Raw genomic sequence first — 26507 nt, forward strand, 5'->3', positions numbered from 1 at the left:
ATTGTAAATGGACTGCATTTATTTAGCGCCTTAAAATGCCTCACATTAGCCCACACACACACACACACACACACACACACACACACACACACACACACACACACACACACACACACACACACACATTCATACAACGATGGCGGAGAAGGTGCCATGCAAGGCCATGACCTGCTCACCAGGAGCAGTTTGGGGTTCGGTGTCTTGCTCAAGGACACTTCAACATGCTGTCAGGAGGAGGAAACCGTGAACCGACCACGATAACCGGTCGTCCAGCTCTGCTGCCTGAGCTGCCCCCCCACCCCCCACACACACACACACACACACACACACACACACACACACACATACAAGCAGCAGACTGCCTGAAGAGACGTTCAGTGTTACTGCTGAATGAGCTCTGTAAAAATGTAGATTATATTGGAAGACAACTTCTTTTCATGCACTTTTTTTTTTCCAGGAATTGTGGGTATTCACTAACTGCAGAAAAACATTCGTCATGATGTAGCCTGACACATGGAGCATTGCCTCATGGTGGACAGTATGTTCTTAAAGAGCTTCTTGTAGCTACATTACTACAGTACTTTGAATAATACTAAAGGACAATATGTACATTTTAAAAAGAACAGCTGCAGTAGCTACTTTTTGTGATGATTTCTATGCAGCGAGTACTCTGCTTTCAGAAAAACAGAAATGTTGTTCTTGAATTTGTTCCTTCGCAGGATGATAACACTCATTTTTGCAGATCTTTTGTTTTTTTTTTTATATCCCGAGTTCTTGCAGTCTGTGGGACAGGAGATATCCTCATCTCCTTAAGGTCAACCCCACATGGAAATGGGTGGGGGCGTTATGAGATGCAGCGAACACAGCAGCATGGAGTGCCTCTGTTGACAGTAGAGGGCACAGCGAGTGATTTGGGCATTTGAAGTCCCAGTTAGGTTTCGTTGTCTGGCTGTTCTGATACTCTGTACACCTCTGCACACCAGCCCAGCTGTCTGTTTGTCTCCCCCATACAGTTAGGGGGGAGGACTGCTTATGAAAAGTGGCTGAGGAGGGTAGAAGAGGTGTAGCAGGGCGATTGGGCTGGTTTCAGATTGTGTTCTTTCTTCATCATTCATTCATTCCCCTTTAAGGTAGCCGTTAGCATCATTTCCCATCCCTCTGCTCCTCTCCCTCCTCCTCCCACCCCCCACAGTTCCTCCTGCCCCTCCTCCGCCCCCAGCATCCAACCGATGGTTCGACCAACCGTCCTCGGGCCCCTCGTGGAAGCGCAGCCTCAGAGTTTTGCGGATGACCAAGCGCTCTACGATGAAGGAGGCGCAGAACCAGGGCACAGCGTACTCGGCCGTGATCAGTCCCATGAAGTTGTAGCGGAACTCGGAGTAGTCCCAGGGGCAGGCGTTGAACTGGCGCAGCAGCAGCCCCGTGCCGAACTCCCACAGGTACGTCCATAATGTGTAGATGATGCAGCGCAGCAGCACCGGGCAGCGGCCGCGCAGCTTCAGGTACATCCGCTCCACAATGAGGATGCAGGTGCCGTAGATGAAGAGCGCCCACACGCTGGTCACGCCGGGGAATTTCCAGTTGCAGTTCACCACAAACTCCCAGGCGGCTGTGAACATGACCTCGCAGAAGTAGCCATGGATGGCGTAGAGGTACCAGCGTGACAGCGCCGTCAGCGGTACAGGAGCCTCTGGGGTTTCCAAGGTCACCATCCTTCCTCTTATTTTCAATCAGATCTTCTGTCTGTGCTGGTGCGATCTCAGGTCTGAGGAGGAAGGAGATAAATAAAAGGTAAGAAAGTGACAAAGAGGCAACAAGGTTCAATATATCAACTCAAACAAGTTCCAGTCCGAAGAATTTTAATGAAAACAAACCCTGTTTTTGAGGCTTTCTTTCTGCAGTAGCCGTGTTTACAGTCAGTAATTAAATCTCGATGCAGTGGTTTTTATTCTTAGTGGCAGACTCTGCAATTTATACAGAAGGGAGTCACAGGAAACGATGCAGCATGTAATTCATCTGAATTTTATTTCACTGATATCAGCAGTCAAACTGAACATCCTCCTGCTGCTGCTTCACATTAAAAGCATTCAACTGTCGAAACGCCGGGAGACTTTTATTGTGAAGAGGCCACAGTCAGTTCAGTCTAGATTTTGATAAATGCTCTGGTCAGCCTGTGTTGTCTTAATGAGTGTACTGAATTAGTACTGGTACTAGTACTAATAGAATAGTAGCTACCTTGTCTTCCGCTCTTAATACCAAAATCCACTCAGAACTGGTCCCCCAAAGCGTCTCAAGAAATTCTAATATTTACGTGTCAACAGACTTCAAAGAGGGTATCGAGGTCTCAGTGGCCCAACATGTACCACACAAGACTTCAACCCTGATCCTGATCCAGCAGTTTACACACATTTCATACGTTTTCTACCACCAGTTGCATTCCTCTGCTGCATAGCTGCTCAACGAGAGTTTGCTGTAGTATTAACCCACGCTCGGTGCTATGACCAGTAACCATGCGTGTTGCCAAATCAATCCGGGCTGAAATCTTCAGGATTACAACTTTAATTACAAACGGTGCCGAGCCAAAGTTCAATTAAGGACACGGCAGTGAGACTCTCAGCTGGTGAGAGATGAAATTAGAGACGGCAGGGCTACGGAGCACTTCAGCTCGACGGCCATCCCTCAGCTGATGCTATTTACTGACTGACTGAGGGGGTTTCTTATGTAAGGTATAGCTTTATCATCTGACTGCCTACATCATGTGCTCTTTTTCCAAATCCCGCAGCTTGACGCACACAGGCTTTGGTATCAGGTGTCATGAGGCCCACGCAGGGCTGGATGATCCTTCCTCGACTCTATTTATCACACCGCATGTCTGATGAAAAACACTGACGGCAAACGGCATCATACCGAGGAGTTCAAAGAGCGCATAGCTGAGAAGGCCACTGAGAGTATATCTTCTACTATACAATGCCTCCAGAGGAAACTGTGTCAGAACAGCAACCATTATACAATGGATCATAACCGATCTGTAAAATACAAGCTCACAGAGAGGTTAGGAGTACAAAAGCCTGTTTGAAGAACAAAAGCCGATTTTTTGGCTCTTTTTGTCTTCAAAGGCTGGCTGGGACCCAGAGTGGGCCCATGGGGATTAGCACATTTCTCCCAAACAAGGAACAAGGGTTTCATGTGAGGAACTGGGCCACAGCAATGGACCAACTGACCTCCCTAAACCCTTTATACCATCTTTTCACTGCCTGCCTGGGAAACTCTCCCTCGCTACTCATCCATTCAGGCAGGCCTGCGCCAGAAAGTGTTTTGCATTAAGATTATGAGCATAACGCTTTAACCTGCTCAGAGAACTGTGTGTGTAGTGCAGTAAAATGGCTCTATCACCTCAAAGCATCTCAGAGTAGATGCCTGTTATAGTAACAGGCACTTCCACTGTGTCACATCACATAATCATCAATACAAGAAAATTTGACAGAATAATTCAACACCTTTTGGGGAATGCGCTTATTTGCTTTCTTGCCAAGTGAGAGATATGATATGAGAAGATCGATACCTGTTAGCGTAGCTTAGCAGAAAGACTTGAAACTGAGAAACAGCTAGCCTGGCTCTGTCAGATGGTAAGAAAAGACACCAAGCGGCACCTCTAAAGCTATCTAATTAGCATGCTGACAAAACACCTACTACAAAACTTACGTATTAAACAAACCAGGTATATAATTCAAGAGTTTTCGAGAGATGCTGATAGGTAGATTTTGTTGCTTTTGGACAGAGCCTCGCCGTTTCCTCTCGTTTCCAGGCTTTATGCTAACCTAAGCTGGTTGTAGCCTTATATTTCACAGACAGATCCATTTGTTTCAACTAAAAAATCTCTGGTCTGTATCAAAGTGGATCCAAGCACTCTCTGTTCGCTACCAGGTGTTATTCCCCCCATCCCTCACCCAAGAGTCACATGCCTTCATTCTGCCCATTCACTCACATGCAGACTAAGCTGCTAATGAATGCAATATTCAGCCATACCACACTCAACCTCCTGCCTAACGCCCTACAGATACACACAAAGGCAGAAGAAGAGATTTCAGAGGAATGCCGGCACGGTAGAGATATTTCACCAAATATTTAGATGTGTTTTCGTACATTTATAGTCTTTATGGATGTTACTGTTTTAATATCTATTTCAGGTGAGGTAAAACTAGGTCAACTTGAATTTCTAGTAGCTTCATATAGCAAGAAATCATTTCTCGCTGTGTGGGAGATTTATTTTTCTCCTACACTCCTGGCTTTGTTTTAGGTGTGGAGAGATTTGTGTTGTTGTTGTTGTTCAAAAGCCATAAATCAGTATCTCATGTTCTCAGTGCCTCTTGTCTGCATATCAGAGACAGCAGGATTATCATAATGGCTGCCTAAGAAGTTTGGCAGCCACTCTAGGTCTTTACAATGCATTTTACACTGTCAACACAAGTGGTCAGATTACACTAGAAATCCCTCAGATTGTTTACTGTGCAAAGGCAGATCTGTTTGTGTCACGAAACAGGAAGAGAGCGTTCTTTAACAGAGAGGAACAGGTGTCTGAAATTCCTGCAAAGCAGATGGTATTTAGACTCAGATAAGTTATTTGATATCATGCTACTTCTTTTTTTCTTACTTAGCTGAAGTGTCTGTTAGTGCTGTCTTTCTAGCAGTGCCAGCGATGCCGGCGATGATGGCCTTGCAGCCATAACCCTGACTTAACTCCAATAGTCATTAGGTTGAACATTAACTTTGGACATGCCTTACCCTATTTTGGGCCATTTTTTTCCTTCATTAGATAGACAGGAGGTAGTTGTATCTGACAGCAAATTAGGGGAGAAATATTCGGGATGACATACAGCACAAGCCCCTCCAGACTCAAACCAGGGTTTCTTGATTTCATGGTCAGAATCTTTAAACCCTAAGCTTCCAGGACGCCCCCACTTACCCTTCCTGTGTGTGTATTTAGGCATATTTATTGACTTGTTGCCTCAGCGTGACACCGTCCACACACTGGGTGCTATTTGATTCTGCTGCTGTTGTTGTTGTTGCAGCTGTCGTAGGATATCGCCCACCAGCCCACCACCCCGCCAGCTCTCCCATCGGCCCAAAGTATCGATCGGCGAGGCTCCTGCCAGCTCTAGCTGTGGCGACCCGCTTCGCCATTGCACTCTATTGAACCCCGCTACGGGACATCACAGCGCGATGGTGATCAGAATGGCAAACGGGATGGAGCTGCCTGCTTTGTAAACCTCTCGATGACCACGGGGAGACACGACGCGGGCAGGGGGCCGTTTCAACTGAAAGGGAGGGAAGTTTAACCGCAGAGCGCCAGAGGTTTGTCTGAGGACACCGAGGGAAGACACCAGCCGAGTGTGAGCTTTTAAATGAAATAGAAAGGGAAAGATAGAGAGAGGGAGCACGAGCGAACGAGCTCTGAACAGAGTGTTCTGGTTGAAAACAAGGCTGACAGGTCTGTCAGTTAGACGAGAGCGTTAAGAAAACACAACAATACGGGAGTCAGCTACGGTTGATTTATAAAAAAAACAACAAAAACAAAGAGGTGCCTTTACTGTGATTACAGCATACTGACAGCTGTGAACTCTGACACGGTGATTAAATCAAAAACCAAACCCAGTGCTGACCTCTCATCACCACATAATCCCTGTTCATGTACTGTGGCTCTCTGGCTCTGGCTGTGGCACAGAGCCCAGGCCTATGCAGACTTCTGGAAGGTCACTTTGGGAGGCTGCGTCGTAGCGTATAGAAACCAGCAGCATCCAATGCAGCTAGGTTCCAATGACCAAGGTGACCTTATCACCGCTTCATCGCCGCTCATGGAAACTGCAGCTGCCAGAAACATGCTCTTCTAGATTTGTTTTACTGACATAGGCCAAGAAGCTGACAGGACAGAGCTAAAACAAGTAGGTGCTTTATGACAGATGTCATTGTTTTAGTAATTTATCAAGCAACAATGGAAAATATTTGCAGGTTCCAGCTTCTAAAATAATGAGAATCTGCTGATTTGACTGTCTTTGGATAAGCAATGTGATGACATCACCATCACAAACAAATCTATTCAGTGAAATTCACAAATTAATCAGCAATTCAAATTCATTCAAATAATGTGCTCATGCAGTGCTACTAACCTGAAAGCTGCACAGACAGTGAGGCAGGTTTATAGCTTCCTGAGTCAGCACTACTTGATCCTGATCAATTGGAAAGAAAGAGAGAGAAGGAGAAGAGGGACGGACAGAGCGACGGAGCAGGAAAACCTTCCGAGGCAGCACAAAAGAAAAAAAGGAACCCCGATCAATCAAACAGACAGGTCAATTACCCCCGAAACAGCAAGCTGGCTCTGACCCGAAACAGCATCACATCTGCATCTGCAAGCCTTACCAAACAGAGCTGTGATGCCCTTTAAAGCCTGACACCCTTTGTTTGAAGTGTTTTGGTCACATGTCAGCCACAATAATCTTTTAAATATGGGGAAAGCAGCGCGCATTTTTTTCACAGTCCGGCCTCGAACACACATGAAGTGATGAAAGTATCTTTGGAGGAAACAAACAAGAGAGAAGTTTAAATCCTGCCAACGTTCCCACCAATGCACAACTGGCCAACCAAACAAAATAAGTGGTTGTCCAATGTGTCACGTTCACCAAGTTCTGATGTCACAAAAGTGACTTTTCCGAGTTGTGATTAGTTTGGTTTTATTTCTCTAATTCTCTAAATTCTCCTTGTGTCTGCGGGAATGGTCAGATCAACACAAGCACGACAGGAAAGACTTAAAAAACAGATCCAACAACAACATCACCAACAATCAAGAATTAAGCACAGTGAAAGTGACACAGACGCCCCTGTTGCAACAATTCATTTATTTCTTGTAACGTGCTAAATATGTGTCAAAGAAGCTTTCTTTTTGAGTATTTTTACATCAAAATCCCTCTTTTTTTTCCCCATAAAACATAAAAACATTTTTGATGACTCATCAACATATGGATACATAAATGCATCCAATCAAATGTGATGTGGGGGCAGCAACGCAACATTAGATTTCATCTGGCGTTGTTTACATTTTCCAGAGAAAATGACTGAGGTCTACTTTGTTAATTTAACTGTTATCCTCCTCCTGATCCAACAACAGGTGACGGAGGTGGAGGAGGTGTAGGTGGACAGTCATACAGCTCCATGTCGCACTATATTTGCAAAGCCACGATTTCAAAGTTTGATTTAAATGTTTCTGATTTATGATTTCTCTTGCAATTAATCAATTAATCACATAGCCTAGAAGGTGTTGGAAAATAGCAAAAAGTAGCGATCAGCGTCTTCAGATGTCTTACTTTGTTTGACAAATTGAAACCGAGGGGCTGCAACAGGGGAAAGTTTGGTCTATTTCCTTGAAAAAATAAGGATTAATAGCTCATCAAAATAGCTGTGGATTGTTTTTTTCTGATGAGTCTTTTGACTAATTGATTAAGCTGCTAAATGATTCAGCTATACTTTAGAAGATATGGATGAATTCACAGTTCGGCTGGTCCAGAGAGGAGGTTCAGGTGCTCCTTGAGATGAAGAACCTCACAAATATACAGAAAAGGTGTAAAGAGACACCTTCAACAAAGCACTGCAAGTTGCTTCTCTTTCAGGTTGTAAAAAACAACTTCAAAAACACGTTTCACTTATTTCGCATATGTGTGATAGACAGAAGATTTGACGCTGCCAGTTGCAGGGTTTCAAACTAGCACACCTCTCCCTCCCTAAATCTTCCAAGAGAGACACATTCAAGTTTCTGGGTATCACAAACAAGTATGGCTCGTGATAAAGCTGGAGAGACGCCATGCGGGCTGAGACTAAAAGCCTGCACAGCCAACAGAGGCTCATATAACTTTATAGTGGCCATCCTTTTCTATCAGCGAGGTGAAAGCCTGAACAAAACAAGCAGAGTGGTGGAGGAGGAGGGCTCCATGTAAACAGAGTGAGAGGAGCTGCACTCTGAAGGGTTCATATCCAAAAGGCTCTATTGATCTGGAAGAAATAGAATCTGAGGTTCATAACTCTTTGTCCCTAACGTTGTTTATGTTAAAGTTGCTATATCTCATGGCAACCTTTAAAATGATCATGTTACGAATCCATGTTAGTGACGCACTAACCCAAGAGAACGGGCTGGCATCAGGACGGAAACTTTATTAAACAAATGAGGAATGAGCCAGACGCTGCGCTCCATCACTGTCGTTCGAAAATTACACAATGCAATCGAGCTGAGTAAGAAATGAATATTACATCCACATTGTCAAATAAGATTCTTCTGGTAAAATCTTCCAGGTATTTAAAGCTGTGTTACACTTAAATTCTAACATGTTCTGAATTTATTGAAGTGTTCCAGCTTGATCAAATGAGCAGTGAATCAGTCTACTTGTTTGGTATATTCACATAACAAATAATCCTGCGTACCATGACATTCTAGAATACATGGTTTTTCTTGTGCAGCATGAAAGGACCACAACTTGCATTTAATTGCACAACCCTGTGATGAACAATATAATTCAAATTTGCACACCAAGCCTCCTAGAAACACTGTTTCAAGTTTTATTTGTGTCATTTAAACAATAAGAATACTGCTGAGTTGAAATACTGTTCCTCTCAGGAACAAGGTATAACAACCAGCAGCATAAAAAGTGAATGAGTTCGTTGGGATGTGAATGAAAGTTAAGGAAAAAAACTGAAGCGGAAGACTGATCACATGGGAACTCAGACTCAGTCGATATCCTGACTGTAGGTATTAGAAAGAAGAGGGGAAAGTGTGATTGGTGCAACTCTAATTCTTGTGCAAGCCATCATCTGACATGCACTTCTAATGGAGCAGCTTAAGGTGTCACTTTCTGCTGATGTCAGGGAACACATTAAACACCTTCACACCACACAAGCTGATGGGACAGAGTCTGCTCACTCTTCAGCATGGCGCCTTGTCTTTGGGACCAAGAGCACACAGTGTTACTCTCTCCTCTGACTTTTAGTTTATTCTGTAGCGTTAGAGAAGCTGCTGGAGGGTCATCTGTTGTAACTCTCTGTCTCTTAACCGTCCACAAAATTACCTTTAAACAAACTGACCTTTACAGATCAAACCCCGTCTGAAAGTGTCTTCTCGCCTCACTCTTTCTCTCTCTCATCCCCCTTTTACTCCCCCACACGCTCATTACAACTCTTGAGCTCTTTGCAGTTTAATAAAAGACCCTAAGACGTGGAAGCTAAGCCCCCTGTCCTGAATAGCATGTGGGTCATGCCCCATAGATTAGAAATCTTGGAGCAGCTACAGAGAAAGCAGGAGATTTACTGACATGGTCATCGTGGTGCTGTGGAGGGTAATGCCTCTAATGGAGGGATGCATGCGCATGTTAATCTGTTATCAGACAAAGAAGCTTTATAATCAATCATTGACAATGCATAATTGATGCTGGCTGCTCTGCGAAGGTTTCAGGGACAAAGATCTTTGAAAAACAAAAGAGGTTTTCAGCCAAACTGTCACCTGCTTTGAACAAAGGGAAATATTTAGCATCCTTCTTTGTGTTTTTATGTGTTAAGCCAAGTCACATGAGAGGATCTAAAGGCGCAAAACAAACACAAAACTCACTTTTATACAACTGTATCATAGAAAAATCTTCTCTTCATTTTACAAGGAACCCTGGAACAACCGTGACCAAGATGTGTGGTGCTTTGTGTATTACCTTAAATGTTTATGTTACTGTCTTTATTGTGGAGCATTTTGTTCCCGTATTGTGCAGAAATAAAGTTTTGTGATATGGTTTAAACGTCCCTCCCGCACAGGACACATCAGGTTTTGGAAAGTAACTAATTCGCCTCAACAATGACCATTTGTGTGCCTTTATTTTCTAATTGGACAGTACCTGCAAAAGGTCATCAGTACATGTTCAACAAGTCTATTTACAAGGAATCTTTAAACTGTCATTGAATCTGTAGCCTTTAGCAGTGGAGCTCCCTTCAAAGCAGCTGTGAGACACAACACACAACTTCCTCCTTAAAAGCAAATTAAAAGACCACAAAAGCCACAGAAACAATCATAATCCGATAACTCTGTCATAGATAATAGGCCGCTGATCTATTAACCTTATAAACAGTGCTTGTATAGCCTTAGACCAGAAATAGACTGAACGTACCACTGACCTGAAGACAGTCAGAATCAGCGCTGAGCGTGGGGGACGTATGAACCGTGCTGCGTTTACTTACTGACTTACTGTTGTACGTACTGGAGCGCAGTGATGCGACCACTTCGCTAAGGAGGAAAGTGAGCAAGCCACACACGGTCGGTGACTACAAATCTTTCATTTGTGATCTGCACCTCTATTCTCAGTCAGGCGCAGGAACATTTTGGTCTGGAAACTCAGCTCAACAATGACCTTTTATGTGCCTTTAACCTCCACATGCCCAGCATACCCTATATGGTCTGTTAAAATAAGAAGCAGGAGCTGAAAAACCTGCATAAGCGCTTTGACAGGCAGTAGGCGTGCACTAAATATTACAGTAATTTGGACCACACAGCTGAGGTGGGCTGAATGTTAGAGGTTTTTTTTTAGACCAATGCTTCTGTCATTGGGTCATTTTGGGATTCCTTGCTGCGATGGCTGGTGTTTGGGTTACAAATAGGTCCACAATGTCAATACAGCCAGTGTAAGGCTGGGGGGGGGGGTATAGGCTACCGAGGCAGCAGCAGGGATTATCTCACCCCAAATGATAGTGAACTGCAGGCCTTATATGGAATAAATCGATGAGGGATTTTGGAAATCCAAAACCCACAGCCATGTAAAGCTGAATTTCTCTGCAGAATGCATCCGCAAATGTGACCATGCTGCAGAAATTAAATCATGACAGCAATGAATCGGCTCTGTAGATGAACTCCAGGGGTTGTAATTACGCTAGACGGCCAAAGTCATCTTATTTTGTCCCTGGAAACTACGGGCCAGTGCGCAGGCCCGGCTGCTGGGACTCCGCTGCAGCATCACGCGTCCTTCCCACTGAGCAGTGCGGTACGGTTATCTGCAAATAATAATAAAAAAAGCTCCCTACAATTTGGCGAAGGGGACTTGGAAACACTTTCATTCCGTGGAAAGCATCAATGACATTCACAAGACTCAAATCGAGACAAAAACCACCGCTAGAGTCTTCTTTCTGAGCTCACATCGCCAGTCCTATCCATATTTGAACAGGTGTAACAGCACAACTGTGCATCCCAAACACGCCGAATGAAGAGGAATGCGTCCTGCTTTTTGACAAAATGTGCAGCTGTTTACTTCGCATTATTTGCAACGCACTAAATTTGTGACATAGTAAAAAACAAAACACGCTTATACAGCTGCCAACTTGCAAGCAAACACTCATTAAAGATAATACAACGCAATGTCCAATCTTAGGCTGGGTAAAATGCGAAAACCTGCACGTTTCATCGCTCCAAAGCGCCACAAACGCTTATGTCTTCACCATGAATGGCCATGCTTCCTGAATCCTAACATGTTGGCTACATGTCGCTAAGCAGTCGGCTCCAGCAAACGGACATGAATCATCCTCAGTGCGGGTGTTTTGTCTTACCTTCGGATTGAGCTCTGCGGTGTCTCTCTCAGCGCACAGGCCGGCGGATCAAACACATCACGCGGAGAGGTTGTCCAGGATGTCGCGGCGGCCGTCTGCTGCTCGTCTGCTGTCCCCGGCTTCTCCTCCACGATGTCTCTGCTCTCCGATTGGAAATTGACACATTTTACTTCCACTGCAGCAGCAGCAGCACATGCTCAGACAGACTCACGCACTTCTTGCATCTTTGGTTAACCATTTCTTCACCGCAGCTCGGCGTGCAGACCTCCAGACTGCTGGTGGCTTGACTGGAGGTCCTGAGTCAATGAGTGGACCCGAAGGATGGCACACAGGCTTACTGTGAACACAGTGTAGAATACATGACTCACAGGAACACTTGTTGTCCATATAGCTGGAGGCAGATGTGGAGATTTTTGTAATAGTGTGAGAACATGACATGACATACCTTTTCTTTTAATATGAACCCAATGATAGTTTATCACAAGCATCAGTTAGCTAGTTTAGCTTGTCACAAAGACTGGGAAAAGGAGCTAGCCTCTGTCCAAAAGTAACACATATAAGCAATTCCACCGCTCACTAATAACATTTTGTTTTTTTACGTACTCAACTGACAATATATAAAGTGTAAAACTGACTTTCTGGTTTTAAATGTGTGGTTATGTGCCGTAGTTCGGACGCCAGACATCCAGCAGTTTCCAGCTAGGCAAACTAAGCTAACAGGCCGCTACCTGTAGCTTCATATTGAACGGACAGTTATGAGAGTTGTATCAATTTTCTTCAGCTTTTCATGTAACTCATAACTTTATATGATATAATTTATAAGTTCGAAGAAAACAGCACACCATATTAGCAGTTACTAAAAAATTCAGCAAAAAACAACAGTCAAAGCAAGAGAGCCAAATCCAATTAAAGCTAACGTTAGCTTGTGCGATAGCAACGGCTAATGCTGAATTTAGGCCTACTTACTTTCTCTCCCTGGCTGCTAAGGATAATTGAAATAAATCAACGGTGACAAATTGGTCATTCGCTTTGGTATCCTACTAAGTAAGATAGCAATGTTAGCTAAATCCAGTTAAAGCAAAAAGAAACAGCCAAACTTGTCCTGCTGAGAGCTAGCATAGCATAATATAGCATAGCAAAGGCTGCCAACGTCTCAGCTTTTGGCAAGTTGAATTCACACTCAAGTGTGGTAAAGCTACTTTTATGTCAAATATCTAACATACTGTTCTCATGGCAGTTATAAATAAAAACATTTTGTTTGTTGATTATGTATTTTCCCTTCATATCCTATTAGTTTTTCCAAAGGCACAGCACTTATTCACTGAGTCAGGTGTTTCTGCTAAATATATTATCCAAACACAGGATAGAAGAAGCAGAAAACATTTTGGAAGTGGCTAACATTGCACAAACATCCCAACAGAGGGACATTTAATTTCACCTGGTTATGATTTCCTTTAAAAGCTCAAAACAGGTAAGGTGAGGTAATTACTGCCCTCATTTACTGCAGGTGTGTGGAGCCAATCATGGTTTTTACTTACAGAGTACGCCCCATTATGATACTCTACATACAACATATATAATTCTCAGAAAGCATACATAATACACAAACAGGTGTATTGTTTCTAAACACCTTTATTACCTCGTTCCTGTTCAGACTATTGTTCTCAAACACTTGGAAATTTCCATGTTGTTTTCCCACACTTTCAGGTCTTTGTCGTCATCCAGTTTATTCCCACTTGGCCTTCAGTGGGATCAGTGTTTTAGGAGTCTGAACAGGTGTAAACCCTCACGCATATACAGTAACACAAGAGCAGGTGACACTCGCACCGGTAATAATGTCTTGTTTGCTTCAGAAAGAGTCAGGACTGTGTTTCTGGGTGTGGAGCAGCCTGAATCCCATACATCATAAACGTCAATGACGCCACCATAGGGCAGGTGGTTGAGTCACATGGTGTGGTATAATGTTCAACTATAATCAGTCACAAACAAGTGTTTCGCTCAGGACTCAGCATCAGTTATTACAGGAAGTCAGTCAACCAATCCTGTCAACTCGTTATAATTTTTTCTTGAGTCGTGGCCTGTTTTCCATTTTAAATTCTGCTAAAACTTTTTGCATTGTTTGTTTTTTAAAGGGTGTCAACAGCGTCCACGTCCGAAAGCTTTTAAAGCCTTCACCACACTCGCTCTGCCCAGTTTCCAGGCTTTTCAGCGGATTTGGAAGTGAATGTTATTTAACAGGATGGAAGCAAAACTCTTGAAAGATTTGAACAATTTAAACGTTTAATTAATAAGCAACAAAAAGCGACTTTGCTCAATGCAACTGCTGCAGCCTAACTTGGTCTGGTATGACCAGCAGCCTCTGGTGGATAATATTAGCCAGATATCTTCATGTAACGATCAATATTCTAATTAATGACTCTTGTTGAATCTTTTTATGCTAGCATTTTAGCATTTACCATTACCCTGTAACGACCACTTGTGGCCACAGTTATAAAGTCACATGGTCCTGCTTTAATTATATATCCAGGGTAAATGACACAGTCAGCATCTTTCAGTGGGTCAAGTTTGCATTCATACTACTGAACTCTTACAGCGGCAGAAGTTTTCTACCATTGTAATGTTCAGTGATTGATTTCTCTGCCTCTGTAACAGCCTTTGAACAGTGCCTAGGAAAACCTTGAAGGCCAGACTGTTTTCTTTCTTGTTTCTTTTTTGTAAATGTGGTGAACACTTTCATGTGATGATGCACTTTAACCCTCTCGCTCCCAGTGGAACATCGGCCTCCCACTCACTGTTTAAGTGAGGCTTGTACATGAACCGATAGCTCGATTTCACTGCCTATCAACGTATCAATAACCCTGGTCCTCATGAACCAAATCAGCCGTCACACATGGTTGTAATCCCTCTTTGCCTGCTGTTATAGCGATCCAGGCAACATTTGAGCATCACTCTAGGTTGTGTCCCACTCTCTGGGATGGGAAGTGAAGCTGTGCAGAGTTGAATGTGTGAAATGTGACACGTGTCCATATTTGAAGCTAAGATGAGACTTTCAGAGGGACATAACTGGAAGTAGGAAATAACAGGACTGAAATGTTGAAATAAACCTGCAGCTTTTCTGCTCACTTGTTAACTAATTTTCATGCTCTCTTAATACCAGTGTAGTCAGTTTATCATATAAAATACTAAATATACGGTTTTTGTAGATTGTTAAGCTTTTTTGTGGAAGAAGTTCAAGGTGGATTTAACTCAAGGGTAAGACAAAATGTTCACTGTCCAAGGACCATCAGCTGCACGACGCAGTCAAAATAAAGGAAACCACAGTACTGAAGCTCAGTAACAGTGTGGAGCTGTAGTGGTTCCTGTGCAGGGAGGATCTTCACTGGTACGCAAAGAAAAAAGGCACATTGGGTAAAATGATTAAACCTGATGATACATGATAACGTAACGCAGGATGTGGCTGAAATATTGACTCATTCTTTCTGTTTAAGAGGTCCTCAATGAGACATGAACGGTCGCGCGGTGATCTGAACAGCATTGTAATAATGTTATCTGCATGCTCACTCACCAGATATGATTTCAACTGGACATTAATGGCACATAGTAAAATACTTAGCGGACGACGTTTTCCACAGAGTCTCACAAAGACGGGAGGGGTGCTCACTCAAGTCATTATATTAGGAATCAGCATTGACCTCGTCCTACAGAAAAAACAGCCGGGACTATCAGTCTATGATGAGTGGGAGTTGTACCAGCAGATACATATCAAGTGTAAAGTTTTCTCCAGAGTGAAAACAGTCTCAGACTGAGGCGAGAAAGAGCTCAGTGACCCCAAAACCTCCGGTAAGACAACACTGCAGTGGCTTCACGACGAAGCTCTAATTGCAGCCAAAGCCTGGACTATAATCTTCTAGAAATGAGCGATGCAGATTGTAATTCGCGGATTCTTCTCATACAATCCGACCGAGTTCGAGAGGATCTGAAAGGAAAACTGAGAGAAAACCACTCAGTTACATGAAGTACGTGCAAAGCTGGCAGAGGCCTTCACACAGTACTATATAAAATGTGTCAGATCCTTTACTTCATTAAAAGTGTTGTTACCACAGTGTAAAAATACACTGTTACAGTGCATTCAAAGCATTAGTGTGTAAGCAGAATGTGATTTAAGCATCAGAAGTGGTCACTGTGCAGTAAAACGATCCCAGCCAGTGTTTTACTATTAGATCTGATGTTTCTGGATGAACATGGCTGCTGTAGATGTTTCAGGCTCAGCTCATTTTAACTACTTTATACACTGTTGAGTAGTTTAATCTACAGCAATGCATCACATTCTGTAACACCATCATATGTTTGTACCGTCACTGTCCTGTGAGACCCACGTATCTCGAAAAAGTCATCTTTCCACGAGAACAGACCTGTTTTTAGCTTTGTGACGATGCACTTTCCAGCTGGTCCAAGAGGAATTTAAAATGGTTTATTTAGCTTAAGAAGGAGGAGAATTTTATCAAGCCATAGAGGAACACTTAATCCTTCAGTTTATCCAAAACATTCAAATTAGAATCACCAAATTTGGCGATACATGGTTTCCACTGGACAGGAAGTAGCTGGTGACTAAAGCTGTCAGACAAATGTAGTAAAAGTGGAGTACAAGTATAAAGTTGCATAAAATAAGATACAAGTGCCACAGAATTGCACTGTACAGTACAACTAAACACAAGAACACGTTCTAAGAGAAACGTTAGTCCTCTAGATTTTAACACATTTAAACACCTAAAATTGAAAATGATCTCAGCGAGTCAGCGTCACATCTTTTAAATCAAACGGATCCTTCTCAAAAAGCCTTTTATCAGTGTCGCCTGTTTGTTTTACTTTAGTTGTAACAGGTTTGGTCTGTTTATTTCTTTCATCTTTCCTCATGGTTGGGTATTTAATTTGTATTTTAATTTATTGTGCTGAATCTTGACTTTCTCATGAAAAGGACTCTTTAACCCAAGTACATTATAATAACGTTTCAAGTTTAGAATCTTTATAGTTTCCCTTTAACCGCAATGTTTGGTAATTTAAGGGATGACGGAGGAAAAGACCTGAACATCGTCATTATGATGCAGAGAGCACATGTATTTAAAGACATCAATTAAACACAGAAAGTTTCCAAATGTTTTTTTAAGTATCAGTTTGTTCTAAAAACGGATTTGAATAAGAATAAAAACAGAACTGAATTTTTTGTGAGACACTTTGAGTCGGAGTTAACAGTAACTGGGAAATGATGAAGGTCTCTTAAAGGGATGATGAATAATAGGACAAACAATCTTGTATATGTGCGTGTGCAGGTGTATGTTTATTTGTAGATTAGATTGATTATCCTTTGAACTTCTATCTTGTAACTTGAATGATAATGTTTGCTATTGTTATAATTACGGCTAAGTACAGCTGTTTCCGAAGCCATGTATGAACTGTCAAGCTCGACATCTGAAGGGATAAAGAAAATAGCTGCCAGTAAATGTGATGGACATCAGTATATTCTCTTACGCTCCTAACTAAGATAAAATGAAGATGAACACGTTGACAAAAACGACTGGACATGAAAGCAGAGCTGCTTTTTTTGTTGTTGTTGTGTTTGTGCAAGTAATCTTTTCTAATTTTGTTCATTTTTTTAGGCACAAAACATAAAAGTGTCCGTAATGTTTCGCATTCACCCCGTCTGCGGACCGAGTTTGGAGAAAGAACAACCACCTCTGTGCAGAGACACCAAAAGAAGAAGGGAAAATCAATTATCTTTTTTAATTACATTATCTAAGCATAGATGCATTGCTTGTGAAAAAGGTAGAAAAAACAGCAAGTCTTTCTCAATAAGTTAAACCTCTCTGGCCGAAGAGCAGGGCCGGCTCACAAAACAGAAGATTTCCCGTAAAGCATTCAAATTCATCGAAACAAAGTTAACTCATGTCGCTGAAATAAAAGTGCGTCTCTTTGTTGAATTTAACTTGTTAAAAAAAACCAAAAACATAGAAGATGCGAGTGGCGTATGTTACAGTCCTTCCACCCTTTTCCACAGGGTTCTGCAAGCATTTTTCATGAAACTTCACAAGTTCCATCGTTTGATCGACAAACAATAAGCTGAGTTATAGTTGGTAAAAAAAAAAAATCATAATAACAATAACAATAATTACAATAACAGCTATAACGAGAAATGTAAGTAATAAACACAGTCCTGTACAGTCAGGCTCATCTTCTGATTGACCACAGCCAAACTGATCGATTATCGATTGGTCTTCAGCAGCGTGACAGACCCGTACTGACTGAAGAAAGGTGGTCAACGCTCGTCTCCGTTCAGCCTCAACTCCCCTCAGCTGCCCTCGGCTATGGTTTACTGGAAAACGCCTTTCCGTTTCATGTCCTCCTCCGCTGCACACGAAGGAAAGGGATTATGAGTCTGTTGTTGTCAAAGAGTTAAATCAAAGTTAAATTAACAAAACATTCAAAATATCGTCCATTAACGTGAGTAATGTACACAGCTGTACATACAGTTCACAGCTGCTACAAAACCGGTTTGATTCACTTCACTAGACAACCAGATCAAGACCCCCGAAAAGGTGCCGGTGTCAAATTTTCACTCCCCAATTACTCTGGTCATTATTTAAATTGTACTCATTTCATCTATGCAGACTTTCATAAATTAAAATTTGAGAATTTGTTCACACTTCATATTAAATTACACATATTCACCATGAACTAGTTGTTGTAATAAACAGTATATTGGCTGTTTTTTAGTTATAATAAAGCACTGATTAATGCCTTGTTCTGAAAGTTATCAAGGGTTCAGGTGTGGTTCAGGCCTGTTTAGGAGATGCTCCACTACCTGGAGCATCCCCCAAACAGGCCTGGGTCAGTTGAAGGTGGCAGTGCTGTTTGGATTGTGTAGGAGCAGTGTGAACTGGCACTGGGGGGGTGACTCTGGGACGCCGGAGTTTACCGCCTAGCCTCCTGGAGGTGTAGTGGGACTAAGTAGGCGAAACACTGTTGAAGGGAGGTTTCCACCTGATGACCCCCAGAGACGTGTTAGGAATCACTGCTCTTTGGCATGTATAGAGGCAGATTAGGGGTCCAAGGTTCTTCACTGAGAATGAATCTTCTTTTTGAGCACAAGTATCTTGTGTTTAAATTAACCTCACAGTAATTTTTCTAATTGGCCCATGGTGGTCTGTGTACTGACAATAATGCAGGATGACATCACCAAAACTGTCCAATCAGAATTCACTGTTAGTCTGTTAGATGTCAAGCTTTCAGCCCTTGGTTCATTTGTGAAAGGTCAGTGTAAACATGAGCTTCACCAGAACTAAAAGGCAAGAATGGACAGAATGAACTGAGCTATAGGTGTGAAATTGCCCCAACTCATGAAATCTAAATCCCATTCCAATATTTGGCACCTCGTGGTCAGCTTTAAGTAATCAAACATTGTAGAAACAACATGGTATAAACAGAGACGTGCAGCAGTGTGTCTCACCTCACCGGGGTTTGCTGTAGAGGTCGTTCCCGCAGAGCGTTCAGTCCAGTTCATGTACCTCGTCCTGCAGGGAGACCGAGGGCCGCGCCACTTCGCTCACCCGTTTGGCCATGATGTCCCATTGTGGAGTCAGGGCTTTGGATTTAGAGCCTGCAGAGGAGGAAGAGCACAAGAGATGCTGGTCACACACACACACAAACATCAGTCCACTGATACAACGCCCCCTGGTGGATCCATAAAGTACTAATTTCTTCAGTACATCTACAGAACAAAAAGAACAGATGTGAGTACAATTTATTAATTATTTGTTTTGTTTGTTGATCACTCTAACCCTGTCATGCTTGGAAAAATACTTCCATAAACAATTTTCCTACAGCTCAGCTGATGTCAGGTTTCCACATTTCACCTCATCAGTGTTTACAGTGCTGGAGGTAATCAACCTCCACTAATCAGGTCTTTCAGTTTTTACTGAGCAATATCTTATTAACAGCAATGAGTTAACAGTTAGGTAATAGGAAGGCTAGTTCTGAATCCTTTACAACAGCTTGAACAGTAAACACATTCTCCTCTTCACCTGCTTTGCACAGAAACGAGCAGCCTGTTTTTGCCAAATACCAGTTAACAGTAAGACATTCAGCAAATTATCTTTATAAATATTCATCATCGTATTGTTCACAGTCTGACTCACACAAAGCCATATTTTTATTAATTTAGCATTCAGCCAAGAAGCTTGTTTGACAACTACCATCGTCCAATAGGCACGAATTCTCATTATTCTACACAGATGAAGAGCAACCAGGTCTGTAGTGAAAATCAACATGTGCTCTGATACATCTATGAGGTTTGACACGGCTTATAGTGAAGACGGCATCATAAAACTCAAAGACATAAATCAAAGACCAAAAAGTGATCAAATGCTCCACTGCCACATTAAAGCCCACAGCCAAAATCTTCAATGCAAAAGAAACGCTGATCATGTGAGAGAAAAATTAGTTACAGCCACAAACTGTTTTACATGTATGTTTGTGTGCAGATAAAACACACAAGACACAGAGAGCTAATTAGTAACCTTAACAGTTAGTAGTTGGTGGATTTCTGAACTTTGGAGAGAGCCAGATGAGCCGTTTCCCTCTACCTCCAGTTATTATTAAAAGCTAAGCTAATCACCTCCTGGATCTCGCTCCGTACTTTCAGCACAGACGTGAGAGCGGCCTCACGGCAACAAAGGGAATGAGCGGATTTCCTCATTCCCACTCCTTTGAGTTTCAGCCCCTGCCCACAAGAGTTTTTACAATACTGATCAATTCAATAAGAAAACAAAGCAGGCTGACGCTGACGAAGAGGACGGCAGAACACATACTGTAGCTACTAAAATTGATTTCCTGATTTATGAAAACCAAAGAATGCAACCATTGTTATAATTACCAATTAAAAAAACTAATAAAAATAGAAATAAATCAAACTAATCCCTAATACTTGAGTCTGGCTGCTTTCCAACCCTAATCTCCTCCTGGTGTGTTATCCCAGCCTGGGCCTGAGGTGGTCTCACAGACCAGTGGAGATGCTCTCCCTCAGGATACACTAAACCAAGCCCTCCTCCTCCTCCTCCTCGCTGTTACCATGACAACATAGACTGTAGCCTCCAGCTAAAGCAGCAGGGCCGATCCGATCCTCTCTCCCTCTCGGTCTCTCTCTGGCATACTCTCACACTCTTGATCGCTCAGTCTGTCTCTTCCCCTCTCTCATTTCACAGGGGAGAGGGGAAAGTGGGACGTAACCCAAAAAAATAAGAGCCCCACACAAACTCTTAACCCTTCGGCGGTGGATCTCAACTGGGTTGTAGCCATCGAGCGAGCCGCGGAGCTCAGATGTGCCTTTACATTCTTCTCAAATATTAAAATACTCCATGTTTAGCAAAGACATTAAAAATGAAACTATTACAGTCAGTAAGACAGTCAAAATAATTCTAATTAGACTGTAAAGAGAAAGAAATTACAGGAAAATTTGTTCAAATTAGTTTAAAGGCTAATGATGACAGCAGTATTCTACTCTGATAATTTCGTACAGACAAATAACTGCCTTTAGAGCCAAATTTGCACAAAATGGACATTAAAAAAAGCCTAATTCAAGTAATTTCCTTCATAAAATATCTTATCTCATTAAAAATCTCGTATTAAAACTACCAAGTAATTAGTCCTTTAGATTAGAAGTTCATGGTTATCTGATTTGAGGAAGAAGTGGAAAAACATTTTTATTTCAATGGGTTTTTGACATCTCCTAGCACGCTCATTTTCTGCTTCTTTCAACTTCTAATCAAATTACACGTTTAAAAGTGTGCTCATATTCTATAATAACTAAATGTGGAAGACTATTTAATGACGATACAAGATATCAACTATGAAAAAGCTCTATAATGATGAAAAACACAAATACACACTGTTCTCACAGCTCTCACTCACCATCCAGTCCGTTGTGCTGTTCATAGGTGCGTTTGCCCAGGATGGTGGGCGAGCCATTGTTGAGGATGGGAGAGGACTTTATGGGCGTCAGGCTGCCTGTAGAGATGGACCCTCCGCGGATCGGGGGGTCTGGTTTGGGTGGACGGGGATGTGCTTCTGTGGGTGAAATGAAGGAGAGAAAATGAAGAATCATGAAGAGACGCAGAGGGAGAAAAGGGAATGTAAGAGAGAAGGTAAAAAACAGGACAGAAAGCAGGTTGTTTTAGATAAGCAGAATGGACAATAAGGAGCAACGGAGCATGACAGAATATTTTCAAACAGCTGAATTGGAGCAAGACGTAAAAGATGCTCCCACGTACTGGGAGCTGATTTCTGATGTATCAAAAATGACTCACAAATGATTCAAAATAACACAAGATATTTGCACAACATCAATAAAAGACTCTACAGCCATGCTAGCAGCACTGTGGCACTTAGAGCTAAAAAGTGCTAACTCTTGCATGCTAACAAAAATAACAAAATAATGCTAACATGCTGATGTTTAGCAAGTATAATGTTTACTGTGTTCGCCAGCTTAGTTTAGCGTTTTAGAATGCTAACATTTGCTAATCAGCAGTAAACATGACATGCACCCAAAACCACAAATGTTATCTGCATGGTGGCGACAGACGAAAAGTCAGGGGATCACCAAACATTCAACATGTGGGGACCATGAATGTCTCCACAAAATTTCATGATAAACTATAAAATCCTTGTTGAGATATTTCAGTCAGGACCACAGCGGCAGATGAACTGACTGACACTGTCATCCATCGAGCACAGATCCAACACCAACACCCAGTTAAAACTGACTGAAAATAGCAACTCATACATTAAAGATTCAGCGGGTGGCCGGCTCCTTCTTACCTAAATATCGAACCACAGACTCCAGAGGTTTACGTTCCACAGGTTTCAGTGGCAAAGGCTTTTTTGGGCCATCTGGCAACCTCAACGCACCTGCAGAAATCCATCACAAACATACTTGAGTTAGAACATAATAGATTCCACAGTTCATCTGTGAGTACAGAGAAAAGCTGTCTCTTGAACAAACAATGAACAACCTGGGATCAGGTTTCTTACATTCTGCCTTGATGGCTGCTGTGTTGACAGGGAGGTAGGGGTGCCTGGCTAGATATCGCGGCCTGATGATGTCCTGACAGAGGCGGCGTGCCATCCTCGTCAGGCCCGTGGTCTGCAGGTAGAAAGCCTGTCGCGTCTTCACTGCGAACTTGGGGCTGCCGCTGTGCCGCAGAGGCAGGCCGTGGGGGCTCTGGAGGTACAAACAGATTAACAACAGTGAGATGACATATCTGTACAGCCATGTGTGTTTGTGGCCTTAGTGCATTTCAGAAGAAGAAGCAGAAGTCGGAAATCCACAACATAAACATAAAGAGATGACACACAGACCTGACTTCAATAACTTCACGAGTCACAAACTGTGACAACAACAAGGCGTGTTCAGCACTTTTTAGCGTCTTCTGGAAACACTTCTGGGGTCGTTTTGTGTATTTGCAGCACATTTTGTGTATTTGGTCGTGTTGTGTGACGCATGTGATTTCAAACTGATGAAAATGATGAAGATGTTCTCTTAATTTGCTTGTGTTCGGTCTATTTGCATGAGTTTTTTTTAAGCTGCAGTGTGTTGAGATTTCTTGGCCACTGGACAAATGTGAGGATTTGACGTTTTTCTTTGTCACATATTACAGTAATCTGAATATCTTTGGTTTTTAGACTGTTGATAGACAAAAAAAAGACAAGAAAAAAAAAGTGACCTTGGGATTGAAACAAAATTTGGGGGAATTTTAAAGCCTAAACAATTAACTGTTTAATTGCGAAATGAATCCAATTTGAACTGGTGGTTCAACTTAAGTGTGGATAAGAAGAAAAAGATTTTCTCTGGAAGAGGAACTATTCCTTTAAAGGTAGAGACAGGCTTTGGGCCAACAGTAAGGCTGTTGTTGGTGGTGTGCAGAACGAATAAACTAAATGTCCAGTGAAGCGTGTGTGTGTGTGTTTGTGTGGGTGGCTCTGTGTGTTAGTTAGTACCATGTTGTTGCGGTTGGGTCCAGGCCTCTCTCCATCCAGTCTTGTGGGCATCTTCAGCCCTCCGTACTTCTTCCAGTAGGTCCAGCATGAAGCACACAGGCGACACTGCATGTTGGGAGGTCCCCACGAGTACCACTGGTAGGAGCTGCTGGCTACACACACACACACACATACACACAAGCACAATTACAATCACAGAAAGACAAAGGAAAGGGGGGGCAGAGCACACATAGGCACACACAGGCACACACACACATACATGCACAACATGCCCAAGATGGCTCATAATCCACACATAATCATCAGCACGTGCTCATGTGCATGCAAGCGAGAGCACAACCTTTAATCATTCATCACTGAATTAACTACAACCACTAAAATAACTCAAACAATACTCTGCTGCAGGGCACGTAGTGATATTCTCTCTACTCTCCATTTTAATACAGGGGAAAAAACATCAAATGTGTGCCACATGCACAGAGTACAGCGTCAATCTGTGCTCTTTAAATTATCTGTCTTAAAATGAAAAGATACTCTGCATAAATGAACGGCCAACAAAAAAATATATACAGGCATTAAAATATTGAACTTTTTAAGGTTCTGTATTATATTCAAGGAGAGAGCATATCAAATATGTAACAGCCGCTTTTAAATACGATTGCACCTCTGAATGCCAAAGCAATTATCTTAAGTTCATCACATACAATTTACCGAAATCTAAATAAATCAGGCCAATACTCGTGGGTTTTATTTCAAAAAGCCAAGAAACAAAAGCTATTGCAGCGACAAGACAGCAGTGTTACCCATGCGAAAGACTTACTGTAGCAGCTTTCGCAGGCTCTGCCGAGGCCGGGGGTCTGCCCTGCGCCTGGAGGTCCTGGGACCACTGCACCCGCCGCTCCATTCACCAGAGCTGGTTTTACATTGTTACTCAGCTGGTTGGGGTTTGGCTTGTTGCTGGAGGGGTACAGGAACAGAGAGGGGAGGTGTCAGGCCAGCAAAGATAATACAGGCCATAGAGAATAGTTAACATTCATCAGTCTGCTGCCAGGGACAGAGACTGATACTGTACTTAGAGCTGTTATGAATACTAATAAAGCGAAAGGAAGGTTTGTGCTCTAACAACAGCAGCAGATGTCTGACTTTAAAACAGCACAGATGTTGCTGAGAGGTTCAGAAAGCTCTGCATTGACATCTCAATGTATTCAGATGAAGGAGAGTTGCAGAAATGATCTCTGGTGAATATGTTTAAACTCGATATTTCACACAGAGGTACTCACTAGTTAGGGATGTAGACCTGCTTCAACTTGCTTTCTGCCTCGGCTGCTTTTAATCGTTTCTGGAGCAAGAAAGAAGAGTGAGATTGGAGATCCAACACCAGTGCAAAAAAAAGAAAGAAAGAAAGAAGTGCTAAGGTCAAATTTGCCAACCTCGAGTTCAGAACCTCATATGGATTTTATTGATTTTAAGACAGTGTGTGGAATATTTCTGAATGAAACTGACATTTGACTAATTTCTAATAAGAAAAATACGTTTAGGATTATTTTTGTTGGAACCTTCAGTTTGGAGCTACTCTGATGACAGAATACAGATGAATGCCAAAACATACACTCACACTGACGCTAGCCAAATTTTGGAAAAAAGAAAAAGAAAACTAAAAGCTTAACAGGGATCATTTTTGGGCCTGACATGATTCAATGGAGAGAAAAGACAAAAAATAGTTGAGTGGAAAAGAATTAACAATATTCTTTTTTCCACTTTGAATTTAAATCAGATGCAAACAAAAGGATCAATGTGTAACAGTTATTGGGTGATAAATAAAGAAAGTTATCATGAAAAATTTTGCTAGCTATAAATGACAAAATGCCCATTTAGATGGCCTCAAAAAGTTTTCTTACATCCCTGATATGTAATGAATGTGTTTACCTGCTGTACATATCTGTCTGTGGTCTTCCACATGTAGTAATACTCAATAATACTCGTCAGGGACTTCCAGGGCAACTGGAGAAGGAGGGAAAATAATAATTATTTCTATTATTTCACAATTGTTTCTATTTTCATATTCCGCAATTCCATCCATGTTTTCTGCATCACGGCATTCACAGGGCCCTAAGCAGACTTATGACTGACAGGTTTCAACCTCCAGACCAACAAAGAAGCGAGTGTAATATTTTCTACACACACAATGCACTACATTTCAATATTTTCTGTGATTTAGCACTCCCACATGAATATTTATGTCTTCAGCCAACTGAATTTCCCTCATCTGTTACAAAAATAACATTTTATACCAAGACACTATTTATACAAATGACCAAAAACAACTGAACTGGCCACTAAACCTGTTCAAACCTACTGGAGTTGCACTGTAAAGTTCCCTCTAAGAAGTTTGAGAGGAAAATGAGTTGTCAAGCAGAAGCCCCACCCATAATGGTGGTGTAGTCCTGTTGTTTGAGAGAAGGCTTGGGTGGAAACCTGAGTGAGCAGCACTGACAGCAGCCAGCCACCAGGTGGTGGAGTGATGCACACAATGTGGAGCAAAGACGACAAAAGGCAGCACCATTCTTCTCAGGCTGAAAGCACAGAGGGCTGCGAGGAGCTGCAGAAGAAAGGCAGCTTTCTCCTGGTCTTAGTAAGTTTTCTCAAAGATATTTCTGTGGAATGTTTCTCTGGATTCTTGGTCATTGTGCTTAGCTTTAGCATTTTCACTCTTTACTATGGGCTGGTTGAAATCTCAGTTTAAAAGACTACTATTGTGCGTGATGTTAGTTCTGTATAACATCAGCTAAATGCCTAAATGAAGTCCAAATGTCTGCACGAGAACTCGAATTCTGTGGTTTCTGCACTCAGAA

At 42.2% G+C, this 26507-nt stretch overlaps 2 protein-coding genes across 5 annotated transcripts in view; both read right to left on the bottom strand.

The window, feature by feature from the left end:
• Positions 1–339: 339 nt before the first annotated feature.
• tmem229b (transmembrane protein 229B) lies at positions 340–11833 on the bottom strand. Its single transcript, XM_041954481.1, has 2 exons — positions 11611–11833; positions 340–1765 (listed from the first exon to the last, which is right to left on the bottom strand). The coding sequence occupies exon 2, from the start codon at positions 1710–1712 to the stop codon at positions 1116–1118; it is 597 nt and encodes a 198-aa protein (XP_041810415.1). The 5' UTR covers positions 1713–1765; positions 11611–11833; the 3' UTR covers positions 340–1115.
• A 5285-nt stretch (positions 11834–17118) lies between these two features.
• mta1 (metastasis associated 1) overlaps positions 17119–26507 on the bottom strand; it is a 41884-nt gene continuing 32495 nt past the window's right edge. The window contains exons 10-18 of one of the 4 annotated variants that reach the window (XM_041953364.1): positions 25582–25656; positions 24936–24994; positions 24476–24612; positions 23656–23807; positions 22690–22879; positions 22477–22566; positions 21571–21726; positions 19117–19261; positions 17119–18012 (exon numbers count right to left, since the gene is read on the bottom strand). In XM_041953364.1, coding sequence (XP_041809298.1) covers positions 19152–19261; positions 21571–21726; positions 22477–22566; positions 22690–22879; positions 23656–23807; positions 24476–24612; positions 24936–24994; positions 25582–25656 — 969 coding nt within the window. In that variant the 3' untranslated portion in view covers positions 17119–18012; positions 19117–19151. Of the gene's footprint in view, positions 18041–19111; positions 19262–21570; positions 21727–22476; positions 22567–22689; positions 22880–23655; positions 23808–24475; positions 24613–24935; positions 24995–25581; positions 25657–26507 lie in introns of all 4 variants that reach the window. The other 3 variants (XM_041953365.1, XM_041953363.1, XM_041953366.1) reach the window with 3 other exon arrangements.

This window comes from Chelmon rostratus, chromosome 15 (genome assembly GCF_017976325.1).
Source record: "Chelmon rostratus isolate fCheRos1 chromosome 15, fCheRos1.pri, whole genome shotgun sequence".
NCBI lineage: Eukaryota > Metazoa > Chordata > Actinopteri > Chaetodontiformes > Chaetodontidae > Chelmon > Chelmon rostratus.